This window comes from Sceloporus occidentalis, unplaced genomic scaffold, assembly GCF_023333645.1.
Source record: "Sceloporus occidentalis isolate IW3139 unplaced genomic scaffold, rSceOcc1.0.p SCAF_51, whole genome shotgun sequence".
NCBI lineage: Eukaryota > Metazoa > Chordata > Lepidosauria > Squamata > Phrynosomatidae > Sceloporus > Sceloporus occidentalis.
This window is the reverse complement of record NW_028317031.1, coordinates 5,075,657-5,091,072: the sequence shown is the minus strand read 5'-3', so window position 1 is coordinate 5,091,072 and position 15,416 is coordinate 5,075,657. Positions and strand designations below refer to the sequence as shown.

Here is a 15,416-nt window from a genome sequence, read left to right as displayed (position 1 = left end):
ACTAGTTATCAGGATACCCCATCAATGCAGGAATATAAGAGACAATTACTATCCTGCTCAGTCCCGTGTAGTATAGTTAACACAAACTATCAATTTATTTATGTGGCAGAAGTGAACAAAACCTTTAATACCGGTTTCTGTTAAAATGTTTCTTTAATATAAACTTTCATATTTGTTTGTATTTATATAGGTTCTCCGGATTTCACCTAGAGGACGTGGAAACAAAGGCTTATTATTTGGCTTCCGGGGCGAGTGTTCCCTGCCCAGACCCCAACCCAGTTACATTAATTAAAAGGCTGCAAACCGCGCCCCCCCCCCCGTATGGCTCGTCTCCTCCTTAAGGGAGCACTCCAGCTTTATTTTATTGTTGAATGCACACTGAAGTCCATTTGGCATTTTATTGCATATAAATTGGTGCAGGTATTCTTTAGTTATTGAGGTTCTTCAGTCTCGTTAACTCCTCCCCCAGCTGCCGTTACTGAAAGCCTGGAGCATACCACAGTATGCTTCACGCACATGCAGCTCCATTTCCCGTCAATGGGAGTAGCAGCAGCCAATCACATGTATGCCATCTGAACATGGAGGTTTTATTAGCACACGTGGTTGGCTATGCTTCAGTTACTGGAATTGGAATACTACGTGAATGGGTAAAAAAACCCCCAAAAAACAATTCTCATTTTGGGTGTGGAATACGTATTTTAGCAGCAAAAACCTTCTTACGAGGTAAGCGGGAGAAGATCTACAACATACACTACTGTTTAAAAGTTTGGGGTCACTTAGCTGTTTTCATGGAAAACCAGGACATTTCTAGCTGTAACGTCATCGCAAAAAGGGTTTCCTAATGATCAATTATCCTTTTAAACTTAAACTGGGCAACGTGCCGTTGGAACACAGGAGTGATGGGAGTGACAAAGGGTCTCTTGTATAAAGATATTCCATTTAAAATCAGTCATTTCTAGCTAGGATAGTCATTTACAACATTAACCCTGTCTGTGCTGTATTTATGATCCATCTCATGTCATTTTAATGGACAAAACGTGCTCTTCTTTCAAATACAATCAAATTTATAAGTGACCTCAAACTTTTGAACTGAAGAGTGTCTGTTTATTGCTAGCGGCGCTTCCCTTTCAAAGTTACAGCTTTGTAAATAACACCTTTGATTTTCACAAGATATCATCGTCAAGGTCCTTTGAACAGTTTGCTGTGCTTGCAGAGGGAACGTATCATAAGTTATTACGAGGCACAATCGCAGAAAGTAGTTACTTGAATTTTACCACTGAAACAGAAAATAAAAGTTACCTGTCCCTGAGAGAGGATCGGTTAAGGACTGGACTCGGCAGGTGTTTCTGCATGGATGGCGGTGCGGAGCGAGAGTGTGAAATCCTAGAATGATCCGTTTTGCCAGCTGGCCCAGAGAGCAGATGGTCATTTAGACTGTCCAACGAGCCCTCAAGGTCATCCCCGTGCTCCTTTCGGTTCATCTGGAAGCAAACAAAAAATTGCTTAGTAAAAAGAAAGTCATCAAAATAAAGAAAGTCATTAAATACATGGAGTTTCCTTGATCTCGGGACAGCACATATACTGACATACTATCCTACACTCATGAATACAAAGCCTTTACCAAAATATTACATTCTCATAAAATTAACATTGCTGAAAATAAGGGTCACAAATCACCATAAAAACGATATAACACAAGTGCATTCAGTTCCAGAACTTACCCCTGCAGGTATACACGTAAGCTCGGTTATAGCCCTTTCTTAAAAAATATTTAAAAAGTCGGAAGCAAAATATTACTTTCCTTCTCCCTCAATTAAGCTGTCGGGAATTTTTTTTTTGGAGGTGGTTGATAAGGAATGGGATGCATCTGCTTCAGGGTAAAAATTAAGGATTCTTGATGAGATTTTGTAAACTGCTCAAAATCAAACCAAAAATGTTGTTTAATTATAATCAGTGAACTGGATGCAAGTTGTGTGAGAGTGATGATTGCTGTTAGTGCTAACAATTCATTATAAACGGGCAAGCCTGCAAAACGGGCTGAGTTGGCAACATGAAATTCTTCATCTTATCACGGCTCAACTACAACCCAAATGTTTCGTAAATAAGCCTTGTGTTGTCACGCTAAAATTGACACAATAATATGTATGTCCATAAAATGTCTATATCGAGCTAATGAACAGATTTCCCACATGCTGTTGGGGAACGACAGCCTCACTGGGTTTCAGCATCCAAAAACATTATGTTGAAGCAAGGAAACCACATCGTATCCACCAAGTTCCACTGTTTGGGGTCTACTGGCTACAAAAGAGTTGTAATTTTAAACTATCACTTCACTATTCCTTATGAAGCACTTTTCTCCAACAGGAGAGGCTGAGCTGGCCCTGTATAATCCATAATTCAATAAGTGAGAAGACTTAGGAGAAACCTTTTTTGATTTAACTAAACATTTTACAGTGCCGGCCAAGTATGTCCTGCCTCAGAAGATCACTAGGGTTGGACACCATAATGTATATTCAACTCAAGGAGCAGAAATACAACTCTCCAGTACACTCTTCCTTTAGTAAATGGAGCACTAGTCATAAACGGGCCTTTTTTGGGGCAAGACCACACTAAATTCATTAAATGTTCTGCAGTGAAGGGAGTGATGTGCTCTCAGGATTAATAAATCACGAGAATCAATTTGAAAAACAGATACCTTGCTCCTGTCACATCAGTTAAACTTTTGTTAAAGTACAAATTGAAAAATAAGAAAATTAATATCCTCCCTCCTTCCGGCTGAACTAAGAAGCAAAAGCATTCATACCATCGGCACATACATTCTATAGAAGGAAGGGGTTTAAGGGATCTAATTAGTGTAATTTATGGCATAAAGAAATTAAACAGGACTTCAGGTTTAAGTAGGTTTTGCCACAGATAGCTTCCTCGAAATAACATTGCTAGCATGAATCGTGGGAGCTATATTAAAAAATGCATACTGGAACAAGGTATGTGAATGACAAGCCAAAAAAAAAAAAAAAAGGTGAATGAAGCACCAGGACATGAATTTCCTAAATAAATATTTGTACCACTGGCTTCCATGTTATATATCATCCTGAACATCTCTGGTACGCCTGTAGTAGAGTTTTGCTATGCCGTTGAAGTCTAGCGTCTCCTAGCTGCTGTAGATGACAATATAACCCTTTTGAAAGTGCATTGATTTATAGATTTATATTAATAAAAATAAGATCTCCATCTACGACCAGTGCCTGAGCAATGGGAATGGAATTCACAGGAGAAAAATTTAATTTAGGTTTTCAAGTTATTTTGTGATTCTGCATGTTGATAACAAGAAAAAGAAGAAAAAAAAAAACCCCGATCCATTAATCAAGAAACATCGCCACATTGATACCTGGTATTTTACAGCGTCTAGAAAAATGAAATCCGTGTCTTAACAAATTTTATGTTTGTTTATTCTGAGAATTTTCTTGGCGTAAACTTCATTCCAAACACGTTTTCGTTTAATTTCAAAGCTGTGCAGTGTTTTCCGCTGCTAATAAAGGTAGATTCCAATCTCTCTTTAGTTTGCTGGAAACGGAGGGGCTCTGGGCCATCCGGGGAGTGATGAATTAAAGGCCAACCGTTGCCGCCTTACAGAGCCCAAAAGTTCCTGCTGTTAATATCATTTTTTTCCCCTTCAAACAAATCAATTTTAATTAAAATCTCTATGATAAAACAGTTGCAAATCACCGGGACTGTCCGAGGAAAGTAGATTATGCGAAGCTTTCGCGGCAAAGGGAAAAAACATAGCGGAGACAACGGCCGGGTTGTTGCTAATGGTGAGATGCTGGAGGCAACTAAAGAAGGAAATTGGAATCTAAAGTAACTGTTTTGAATGTTAAAACAATTGCATTAAAAGGTCTGTTCCCAGACATTCACAGTAGTGGGCAATCGTGTTAAGATTAGTGGAAACGGGTAAAAATGTATTGTGGAGATCTAGATTGAACACTAAGCAATAGGCAGGTTTTTAAATTTTTTACATTTTTTTTTTTAAAGGAATAGTGTTTTATTAAAAGAAAACAATGAATACTTTCAACTCATTTACATTAAACATTTTGAAGCTACCTTCTCTGCAGTAACTCATTGTCTCGGAGAAATATATACTTTGTGTGTGAGCATTCTTTGCTGATGATGGCAGACGTGTGCCATATCCTACCCTGCGATGCCGATTGATGGGGTTTAATGCTAAACGGCCGCAAAGCACTAAGAGAAGTGATGGCCGGATGAAGCCATCAGGTAAGCGACTCCATGACTTTGCGCCTGAGTAGACTGGGACAAAGACCAAAACCCAGCTTCCATTACTGACACATCGAAAGGATGGGTACATTTATCCTCTTAACCGTTCCTGCTGTCTGCTCACTGGGGAGCACTGGAAATGGGTAATTCCTGTATCTCTTCCAAAGCTACGATGAAGAATTTACACATGTATTGATGGATTCATTCAGTGAATTGTCGTGTACATAGACCTGGTACCTATAAAAAGCGTCTAATTACAATGTATACAGTATTGGTTTAAATAAACTATACAATTAAACTTCCCAGGCTGAGAACGACTAGTATCTTTATGTATTGCAACTAAAAACCCACGCAGCATTATCTCTGCTGAGAAGGTAAGCCAAGTGTACAGCACATGCTATCAATTGGTAAGTGGAAATTGTGTTCCTGGGACAATAAAGTAGCACATAGTATTGAATCTAAATGAATCTAATGTAATTTTGTGGTTTGCTCAGTAGACTTCTGCACAAGCCTAATCCTAGAAACAGACGCAACGTTACACTTATCCAAATAAAAGGTGTGTATAATAAAAAGCAATCTAAAATGTTCTTTGCTCTTTAATACGGACAGATTTTTGTCAGGTAGGGAGTGGGCTTTAAGAAGGGAAATTTCCAAATTAGTTCTGCTGTTCACAGCAAGGGACAGAGATACAGCATCTTGTTTAGCAAGGACTGATCAGACTAGTGATCACAACTTGGCTACTGACAGAACCATATATATATATATATGTGTGTGTGTGTGTGTGTGTAATAACTATAACCCCTCTAAGAACTAATTACATTGCGAGCAAGATGTGGGCAATTTATATAATTTAGCTTTTTGTTCATAAAATATTCTAATACCTAGATGTCATTCTTACAATTTTTCAACTGGTAAATGACACACTGGTAGGTTTCCATTCCTCGAGCCAAAAAACCCAAAATAAAATGTAAAAAAATTATATCGGTGATGGGAAGGTATCTGAATGATTTCAATGCTTTTATATTTAGTTTAAAAAAAAAAATAAAAAAAAAAGATACACAATGAAAGCCCCCAAACTTTACAACAGGAATACCATGCAGACTAGATGAGCAGAATGGTGGTTATCTGCCGTCAAATTTTGCTTCTACTTTTACTGGCTGTACGGTCTGGGGCTTTTGTTATCTTTGCTCACAGCTGGAATACTGAATCAGTATCCACTGGAAATAATATACCGTATTTGCTCGATTATAAGACGACCCTGATTATAAGACGACCCCCCAAAATTAACTTAGGAAAAAAGAAAAAGCCTGAATATAAGACGACCCTAAAGGAAAAAAGTTTTACCAGTAAATGTTAATTCATGTAAACTATTTTTTTTAATAAAAGCTATGACTGAGAAAAATATTTTTTTTGTTTTTATTTCTTGTATTTTCCAGCCTGTCCCCCAGTTACGCACATCTGCCCCCAGGCTTGCCACACCAATATGGCACTGTGGCCCATGATATGCCTTTTAACCCTCTATATGCCACTGTGCCCCATGGTATGCCTTTTGACCCCCTATATGCCACTCTGCCTCCAGAAATGCCTTATACCCCTATATCCCATTCTGGCATTTAGGGGGTTAAAATGCATATTATGGGGCAGAGTGGCATATAGGGAGGTATAAGGCATTTCAGGAGGCAGAGTGGCATTAAGGGAGTTAAAAGGCATTGTATAGAGCACTCTGCCTCCAGAAATGCCTTATACCCCTATATGCCACTCTGGCATTTAGGGGGTTAAAAGGCATCTTATGGGGCAGAGTGGCATATAGGGAGGTATAAGGCATTTCAGGAGGCAGAGTGCTCTATTAAATGCCCCCTTAACGCCACTCCAGAAATGCCCTATGCCCCCATTTAACTAACACACACACACACACTCTCCCCCCCCCCCCCCCTCTCCTCTCTCCTCTCTCCCCTCTCAGCCCTCTCTTACCGGTGCTTCCAGCCGGGGCAGCGGGTTGACGTCGCCTTCTGCTGCAGCCGGAAGGAGGTGGAGTTGGCAGCGGGGGTTTGTATGCGTCCGTCGCGTATACTTTCCCCGGCTGTCAGAGATCAGAGATCTCTGACAGTCGGGGAAGGTCTACGCGACGGACGCAGACAACCCCCGCTGCTAGCCACACCTCCTTCCGGCTGCAGCGGACGTTGTCTACGCGGATCGCGTAGACGTCAACCCGCTGCCCCGGCAATACAGCAGGAAGCACCGGTAAGTGTGTATGATGGGGGGGGTGAGACAGGAGGATCCAGGTCCCCTGCAGCGGTGCGGGGGATCTGGATCTTAGTCTCCTAATCAGACTCTATTTGAGGTCTGATTAGAAGACGACCCCGATTAGAAGACGAGGGGTATTTTTCAGAGCATTTGCTCTGAAAAAAACCTCGTCTTATAATCGAGCAAATACGGTACTTCACAACAGATTAATATAATAGCAGGGACCTAAACAGAGATGTTCTCAATACTCCTCATTGAGGAAAGATTGCTGATAGCATGTGATATTTAATATTTTATAGAAGAACATCTTCATACTTACTTGGGAATGCATAGGTGTGGAGCTGCCAAGTAAAGAATCTGCAAAGAAAGTTTGTTCACATTATTTAAATTTCCATTATTAACATTGTCTAAATACAGCAAATATGTTTTGAACGTCATTCAGTTCGAGGTGTGTTGAAGGCAATGAGTTACAGCAAGATGCATCATTTCATCTCACCAACTTAATCATACATTATAAAGGGCCCATCATGGCGTTTACTGTGAGAAAGGCCAAGACGCCCTTGTGTAATCAATGAAGTGAGACATGCTCCTTCTCAATTCTACTCTCTTTTAACTCCTGGTTCAGTGAATGAACCCTTTTTTTACCGTAGTTTGCCTTCAGTAAGGTAAACAGAAAGGAACAAGAACAAGAATGTTAACAATGACGAGTTTAATATAAAAATCAGGCGGATGCTTACTGGAGAGCGATCCAGACTGTCCTTCTGTTCTTAAACTGGCTTTGGGAGAGCGCAAAGTAAAAGAAAAGTCGGGAATACTGAATGATTCCTTCTACAAACAAAATACAAACAAAGCCACTTAAATGATAACAGTAAACTCCTTTAGTTCAAAGCAATAACACTTATAGGAGATAACGCCGAAGGAGAGTACATTAGTGTTTAAACAACAACAGGTTATTTCATATAACTTATTAGCTGATCATTATAAAAGGACTAAAACCTGGCAAGATAACACGAGGCAGAAATTAAAATATCCATCTGACAACCCATGACGAGAGAGAGAGAGAGAGAGTGAGTGAGAGAGAGAGAATGAGTGAGAGAGAGAGATAATAAACTAAAGCCCCCCAGAGCTTAGCCCCTCTAAGATACCGCACACTGGGACATGATGTTATATCCCGGCACTCCGTTTCTTACAGGCGTGCAGCACCTTTTATTGAATCGGAGACGCCAACCAAGGAGATGGAGGTGACCTGGGGCGCTGCTCTAGGTTGGCCCTAGGGAGGCTCCAAGAAGGTAAATACACCACCAACGTAAAGTATTTAGCTATTAAAATAAATCCTATAAAGACCTACATGTCTGACCACAAATGGTGGTTTGCTTCCGTTTTCCTTCTTAAATTCGTAAGGTCCAAGATTCAGATGGGCCAATCTCTGCTTTGCATCTTTGGACAACTCACACATCCGCCTCCGGGTATAGGGCGACGGCGAACGGGATTTTGAGGCAATTGTGGGACATTCGTAATTCTTTGGCGTTCTAAGGGAGCTATTTTTTCGGACCGCCTTTGGCTTCTGCAAAGATGACAGACAATGAACTCTAAAGGCAACGGATTAAACGAGCAAAGCACCGGGGAAAAATCACAATTTCCATCACATGAACCATTTAGCCTTTCCAATATCTCTGCAATAAAACCTCTTACTGTTAATTAAAGTCTAATTGAGCTGTCTGCTTTCCTGAGTACAGGAGGTACCCGCGGTAGTAAACATATGTTTACAGCCTCCTGTACTATATAGGTGGAAATGGAAACCGATCCGGATTGGACGCGATTGAGTAAGAGTCCTTTACCCTTTCCGTTCTCATAATACATTTGGTCATCGCACAATAGAAGGATCAGAATACGACGTACTCTCACCAACCTGTTTCTGCATTCTCTCCCTGTAGCCGGGTCACTGTTTAGACGTATGTTCTCAAACAATTCCCTGGAGGGTCCGCAAAAACAAACAAACAAAAAAAAACAATAATTAAACATCAAGGTCTAGGAGAAAAGGCTAACGGAGGTAAATGCCATGCAGTGTAACAAACTGAGGCTTAATTGTAAAGCATTCCCCTTGTAAGCTCCAGACTTTAATAAAGATAATTAGAAAAGACACAGGAGTGGCAGAAAATGTCAAGCAGATAGCATTTGCATTTCTGACGATTCAATTACAAAATGATTACATTGCTTTGTACAACAATTAAGGTCTGACTTTTATTCCAAATCCGTGTTTTTGTCAGGAGTGAAGACTCTAAGTAGAATGGTTAACAGCAATTAAATTGGATTTTTTTTTTTTTTTTTAACAAAAAATCTAAACAAAAAGTGTTTCATGTCATTTTAGCTGATTCATCAAATTCAGAACAAAATGAAAACATTGCAGCTTTTTAGAAAAGCCGTGTGTGACCCCAGCTTCACAACGATTCATTTATAAAATCAAAACTGTTTCCAAATACTTTACAATCTCAACTTGTATAACCAATGCCTACAACTCTAACAATAAAAGCCATGGTTTTAGATAAAGAATAATATTTTGGTGTGCTAAATTGATGACTTTCATATAAAACCTCCTGTCCTGAAAACAGGTGTTGTGAATCCAAATATTTGAACCCCTTTTTTAGATAACATTTAAAGGGTCACACCAGACATCATATTCACTTTAATGGGGGGGGGGTTAATTAAATTAGGGGGGTTTCCAGCAGACGTCAGCGGGACCACAAGGGAAGGCTCCAGGTAGCCGGAGGCCAAAAGTTCCCAGGTATGCATCACCCGCTCATGGGTACACAGAAAGTGTTTAATATCCATTCAATATCGACGGGGCTGCATGGGACACTAGACTGTCCTATTATTTTAAGCATTTAAATAGCAGCTCTCCATCTCTGCCAAATACAGCCACTCCACTTCCGTATACGATATGTTTATATAATGAAGTGTTTCCCCATATCGCAACAGATAATGACGATTGTTGGATCATTATCGGATAATAATTCGGTTTAGGATGAAAAAGTTCAAAGTTTCCTTTACATTCAAATGTTTAAAGACAAATAAAGCAACATTAATATTAATACAGAAGACGAAAGCGTTTCGATCAAACAACCGACTGGGTAATGTCACGGAATGCGTCGTAAAACTTTCTGTATAATCCGGTAATAGGATTTCAAGGCATAAATCTTGCATTTACTGATAATGACATATATATAACAGCACTTAGCAGAAGTGCCATTTTATTCTGGAGAAATTGTATTTATGAGCACCAGGAGCTATGGGACGCGTTCCAAAAACCACTTCAAGGACTTTCTGCTTAGGACAAATCGTGTCTGGAGCTGCAGTCGTATTTACAGCGTACAGAGTTTTACAGCATAACGCGAACCCCGTAAACCCAACGTGCAAAATCACTAAATCCCAACTTGTTTTTGCACAAAAAAACCCAAAACATTTAATGGCGAGAGAGTCAAATTAATGCAAGTAGGCAAAACGCTTGCGATCTGCCCCCCACCTCACACCTGTGACTTGCGAAGCCCCCTCTTTCCTGAACAAATATAACCAGTGATGGAGAATAAACTAATTTAAAGTACTTTGCTAACATGAAGCATGTGAAATGACCTGCCTGTATGCTTCTGTAGCCCGTGTAGGGTCTACATCTAGAGTTGAGTTTCTATCTCAACTCTACTGTAGGTTTGTACATATAGAGGTCGCGGCACCAGCCTTTACACATCTATAGCCGCTTGCTAATCGTTCACTAATATATCAGCAAAAAATGTATTTCCAAACTTACCACGGACCATCCTGCATCTATAATGTCTGGCTATAGAAGGAACATAAATACAAACTTAACTCATATGGAACATACAGTTTTGGGAACAATAATCTTAGGGGTCTATTTTAGTGAAGAGAGGGAAAGATGTGAATGAAATCCTGACTTCACTGTAGGTTATGTATTGTGAGGAGCATGGCTAGCCCTGTATAATGTATAGTTATGTGAGACTTCATCAGTCTCCTTGCCCTGAAGAATACATTTTGCAGGGCCAGCCTGGAGAAACATGCTAGCGTTGGCCCTGCATAATGAATAGAGAAGTGAATTCTCTTGCCAACTCTCTGTTTAGTGAATAAAGTGTGAAACGTTGGGAAGCACACTTGGGTTTGTGTATTCATAAAAACAACAAGGCACACCCCGGCATTAGACAATCGAGATCAAAACATCAAATACGTTTTCTCAAGCGATGACCAATGCAATGTCCCAATCATGGACCACACGACACATGCGCGGCCTCTCTGATGTCTCCACAGCATCAGCAGTACTGTGCTGCAGCAGGCACGTGGAGCGGTGAATAGCCTGGAGCCCAGTATTGTTAATTAAATCCATTGGAATCTAATAAAAGGCACAAAATAAAGCAAGAATTCCATTCAAAAACACCTAAGGCATAAATATCAGGTATTCCGTCACACTATACGGCCATACATTGCTTATCCCGGCACTACGTCAACGTACCCCAGGTTCAGCGAGTCCCATCTAATTTTCCATGAGTCTATTGCTTGCCAAGTAGCTGAATCAGTGGGACAGACTCAAGTAATTTAAAGCCCTCTCTGGACACCATTAATGAGGCTCCTGTGTCAGGACTCAGGAGGGGCAGCTCGATCCTAAACTTTGGTCAGAATCTGCAAATATGCAAAGCACAAAAAAAAAATAAAAAAAAATAAATAAATATACGAAAAAGGGCTAGCGCACAACCTAAAAAGCATAAAAACTCAGATTCCAGGGTTACTGCTAGAATAATAATGACCGCGCATAACCAGCAAATACCATTTAAAAAACACCTAACACCTATCTAATGCATAATAAAAGTTACATTCTGTTTACTAACAAAAAAAAGTTATATAAAAAGTGATTCTGGTGCAAAACAGTCCTGCTGATTGGACCATTCAACAGGTTGCTATGGCGATAAGACCCATTCAAATCTTGTACCTTTATTACTATAAAACATTTTACACGTTGCGAGGGGGGACAGGTACAGGGGGGGGGCTTGCTCTCTGACCATATAACTACTTAATACCCCTCAATCTCCGTCCTGCCCCGCTAAATACACCAGAGGAAGCATCCCGAGGTAAAAGGCGCACTTACTGGGGAGAACGCTCGGTACAGGAGCTCACCGGCAGCGGTCACGGCTCACACTGCCACAGAAGCGGATGCGCCATGGTTACTAGGGAGGTACTCTGTTTAATTGCCCCGCGCAGGGGACACAGAAGACCGCAACTTAAGGGCAATTATTGCTGCTTACGCTAGGGGCAGGGCGCTCCGGCAGGAAACCTGCCATGCCAGACCCCGGCGTCATGTAACGGCGGAGGGACGCCGAGTGGTGACGTCATCCCGTCACACTCGCCCACTGACGCTTGAGCTGAGGGTTGAGTGTGGCCATGATGTGTGTGGAACGTGTTTCCATAAACGTTCTCTCCCCGTTAACGCTTATATATATCTATATCTATAGATATATCTAGATATATGTATGTATATATATATTTATATATATATGTAAAAGGGTGAAGCCGTATTAGTCCAGTAGACACGATGTCAAAAAATAGAGTATTGTAGAGTATACGGTATAAAAAGGTATCACCGCATACTCTGCAATACTCTATTTTTTGACATCGTATAAATATATATATATATATATTAGTCCCGCTAATGCTTTATGCCCCACTGGGCTTCATTATGGATATAATTATAATAATATTGAATGACACGCTGTATGCTGTCCATTAAGGTGTCTTCTCTGTTAGTCATGAACTTTTGCATGTATTTTCTCTCGCTGGGGATCTCTTAGGGCTCTCCCCAATTGTAATGGTGACTCCGTTTGTGAACTGCTTTGTTCGCGCATGACTCGGTGGGTGACGGTTGTATGTGGTTACTGAGACCCTCTGATGGGAGAAATGGATCATGGGGAGGGGGGGGCGACAAGAATCTGTCGCTTGTGAAATACATAGAAAGGTAAACTCTGCATTAACATACCCAGTGGGTCCAGAACATGTGTGTAAAACTAAAATCTACTTAAGGGGAAGCACTACCTTTTATTACTTACCAATGCATGTCCGGCACTGCAACCGTCAGGTCATTTCCACCGCAAGAGGCGTCCAACGTGCTGGCGTCGTGCTGTTACGTGGCCGTTCTCGCACCTACTTAAACGGGAATGGTTGTGCTGCACCTATGTCCTTGTTCGCGAGGGTCCATAAAGTGAAGGTGTCCTTAAAGCGAATGAGCCTTTTATTTTTCTTTCAAGGTTCCGTGGTTATCAGACATATTGCACGATTATGTATTTTTTTTTTGTTCTTATCTGCTTGGTTGATATTGTTAAAGAGGATCAGTATCTCTTTTAATAAGGTTATCGCACAGCGTATAGGGTGTGGGGTAGCACCCTGCTTCACTTTAGTGGTTTTATATATAAAAAAGATGTTTTAGGGCTTATACAAGTGATGTTGAATTTGATGAAGGCCTTTTATCTACTTATCAAATCAATCTCGCCAAATCAGCCCAAGAGTAAGAAGTTTTATTTGTAAAGTAGAACAATGTAATATTTATCTTTGTAAATGTAGCACAATGTTTCATTGAAAATATGTTTATATTGAAAATATTGAGTTTTATCCAGATTCATTGCAGAAAAAAAAGCAACAGCGTGTGCCCAAAGATGCCACGAGCCCGTGTGAGGTTAAAACACAGAAACACAGACAGAGAGAACAATATCAGAGTCTGAACAACCGAAACTGGTGAAACAAATGACATTTCAGGAATAACACCGTAGCCGAGCTTTTAGACCTGTCATTTAAAATGTCCTTTGTAAGAACTTTTAGACGTCGATTGCTGTGCTAAGGTCATGCTGCCAAGATTTACAAATTAAATATCGACGTGGGCCACATGAGATGCACGGTTGTTGGTAGATTGTAGGTTCTGTCGCAGAAAAATAAATACACTTTGGGTTTGAATGGGAATTGTAGATGGTGGGAGTGGAGCTTTTATCTACATGGACAAGAATATCTTATATGTAAGATGACAAAGTTTTATTTTACTGAGATAGTTGATATGTCTATCAATGGTAAGGGGAGAATTATTTGTTGAGGATTGCATACTTAGCATCTTTTATTGTATGTATAAACTTAGTCAGGGATACCTGCATAAGTCTCTAACCCCATAGACATCTATGGAGGAACAGACTTCATTAGCATTGCCATAAAGAATTAGCTCAAGTGTTGTGCCTGATCTGGGAAAACCATCGAAAATAATCAGTGTCAACAAAATGGAAGTTTTGGAGCAAAATGAAGTAAAGCTGTGTTTTCTTCAATGTAAGACTATATTACCGCAGTATACATCACTGTATTTAATGCTCAATTAATTTTTTTACTTCTGCTTTAAGGGAATATACTCTTTGGGGCAAGAACTGATAACGCTAAACCATAAAAACCAACATTTTAGAACTAGCAAAAATAAATTTGCTCTTGTAGATTATAGGCTGGTTTGCATGGCCCTCCTTACCTTTTGTTTCTGTAATGGAAAATTGTTATGTGATCCACTATCTGTTACGTCCTGTTTACCCGTTATACAGCACTGCAAAATACGATGGTGCTGCATAAATCAATAAATAATAATAACTTGCCAAGAAGTCTAGTCCCCTGGTTAAACTCCTGTATTTCCAGGTGAAAATGTGGCCGACTGGAGGTGGGAACAATCATCCATTTAAAGTCAAGACTTTATTGATCTTTTGTTGCTGATAGCAATAGCGATCCTACTCCTAAGAGTACACAAAAGGCAAGTTCAGCTATGATTTGGTGCTTTATTAGTTTATCTTGGATTCCCCTCTGAGTTTTGGGTTGTTGTGTACTTTATACTTTTATTTAGGGAATGAAGTTTGCAGTTTTTTGTGCTCAGATCCTGACCAGTGACTCCTATAAAAAGGTAGGAGAGCTGAAGGCTGATGAGCCACCACCGTATCCTAATGTACGCGTGTGCTACAAGGTCCTAGAGATAATATGGGCAAAATGTTTTTTGGTTTCTTTGTATGACTTCAGACCAAAATTTTTAATTTTATCAAGCATAGTGCTCCAGGTCTGAAAAAGTTACATTTTATTGCCATTAAAAAAGTAGCGTGAAAGGGCTTTGGCGTGCAGCTAGAACACTCAATGAGCTAATACAGCAATTAATGATGCATCGCATAATGTCAGATGCCTGAGCACAGATAAAATAGATATCATTGTTCAAAAGGGAGGGAGAATGGGGAGCAAAATCACCATGTTTAATATCCTACTTCTCTTCCCTGTGGGAGTTAAAACATCTGTGGGTGGGGGGTAGAAATCTGTGCCAAGCGTGCCATAAGGCCGCAGTGGACACCAGGTCCCCTTCTTTGTTTTATTCGGGGGCCGCACATCACAAGGGATACGTGGCCCCTTCCTTCTCTCCCCGGCCAGAAGGCCTGCAGGAAGGCCGGATCTTCTTGGTCCCCACCTAATGCTAGGAACGGAACCACTGTAAGGTAAGTGAAAAAAAGTGTCCATTTACTCCAACTACGCAACCTTGACTGGATTTTCTCATATTCCAAACCCATAAGGATCAAGGAATATCACAACCCATAACGCAATACTTCAAGTACACCCAGGGATGTTCCAGGGGTCTGAAGAAACCACCCCACAAGCTTTTTCCTCACCCACTTTGGATACTTACTTGGTTTAAGGCTACATTGATTGCCCATATCAGTTGGGGACAGATAGTTTCCTTCTATGCACAAGAAAGCAAGGGGGTCCACATCTGGACTCACCTTCACACTTGAGGTGAACTCCAAGAGATCACCGAAGGGTGAAATGCCAAACAGAATATGAGATGCTTACCAAGAACAGAC

At 40.5% G+C, this 15,416-nt stretch overlaps 1 protein-coding gene across 1 annotated transcript in view; it reads right to left on the bottom strand.

Moving 5' to 3' along the window:
* Positions 1-15,416, bottom strand: part of LOC149288505 (spermatogenesis-associated protein 6-like) — a 35,641-nt gene that overhangs the window by 11,420 nt on the left and 8,805 nt on the right. Inside the window, exons 2-6 of the mRNA XM_089491671.1 lie at positions 10,316-10,345; positions 7,865-8,080; positions 7,254-7,344; positions 4,193-4,305; positions 1,300-1,481 (exon numbers count right to left, since the gene is read on the bottom strand). Of these exons, the coding sequence (XP_089347797.1) occupies positions 1,300-1,481; positions 4,193-4,305; positions 7,254-7,344; positions 7,865-8,080; positions 10,316-10,345 (632 nt within the window). The remainder of the gene's footprint in view (positions 1-1,299; positions 1,482-4,192; positions 4,306-7,253; positions 7,345-7,864; positions 8,081-10,315; positions 10,346-15,416) is intronic.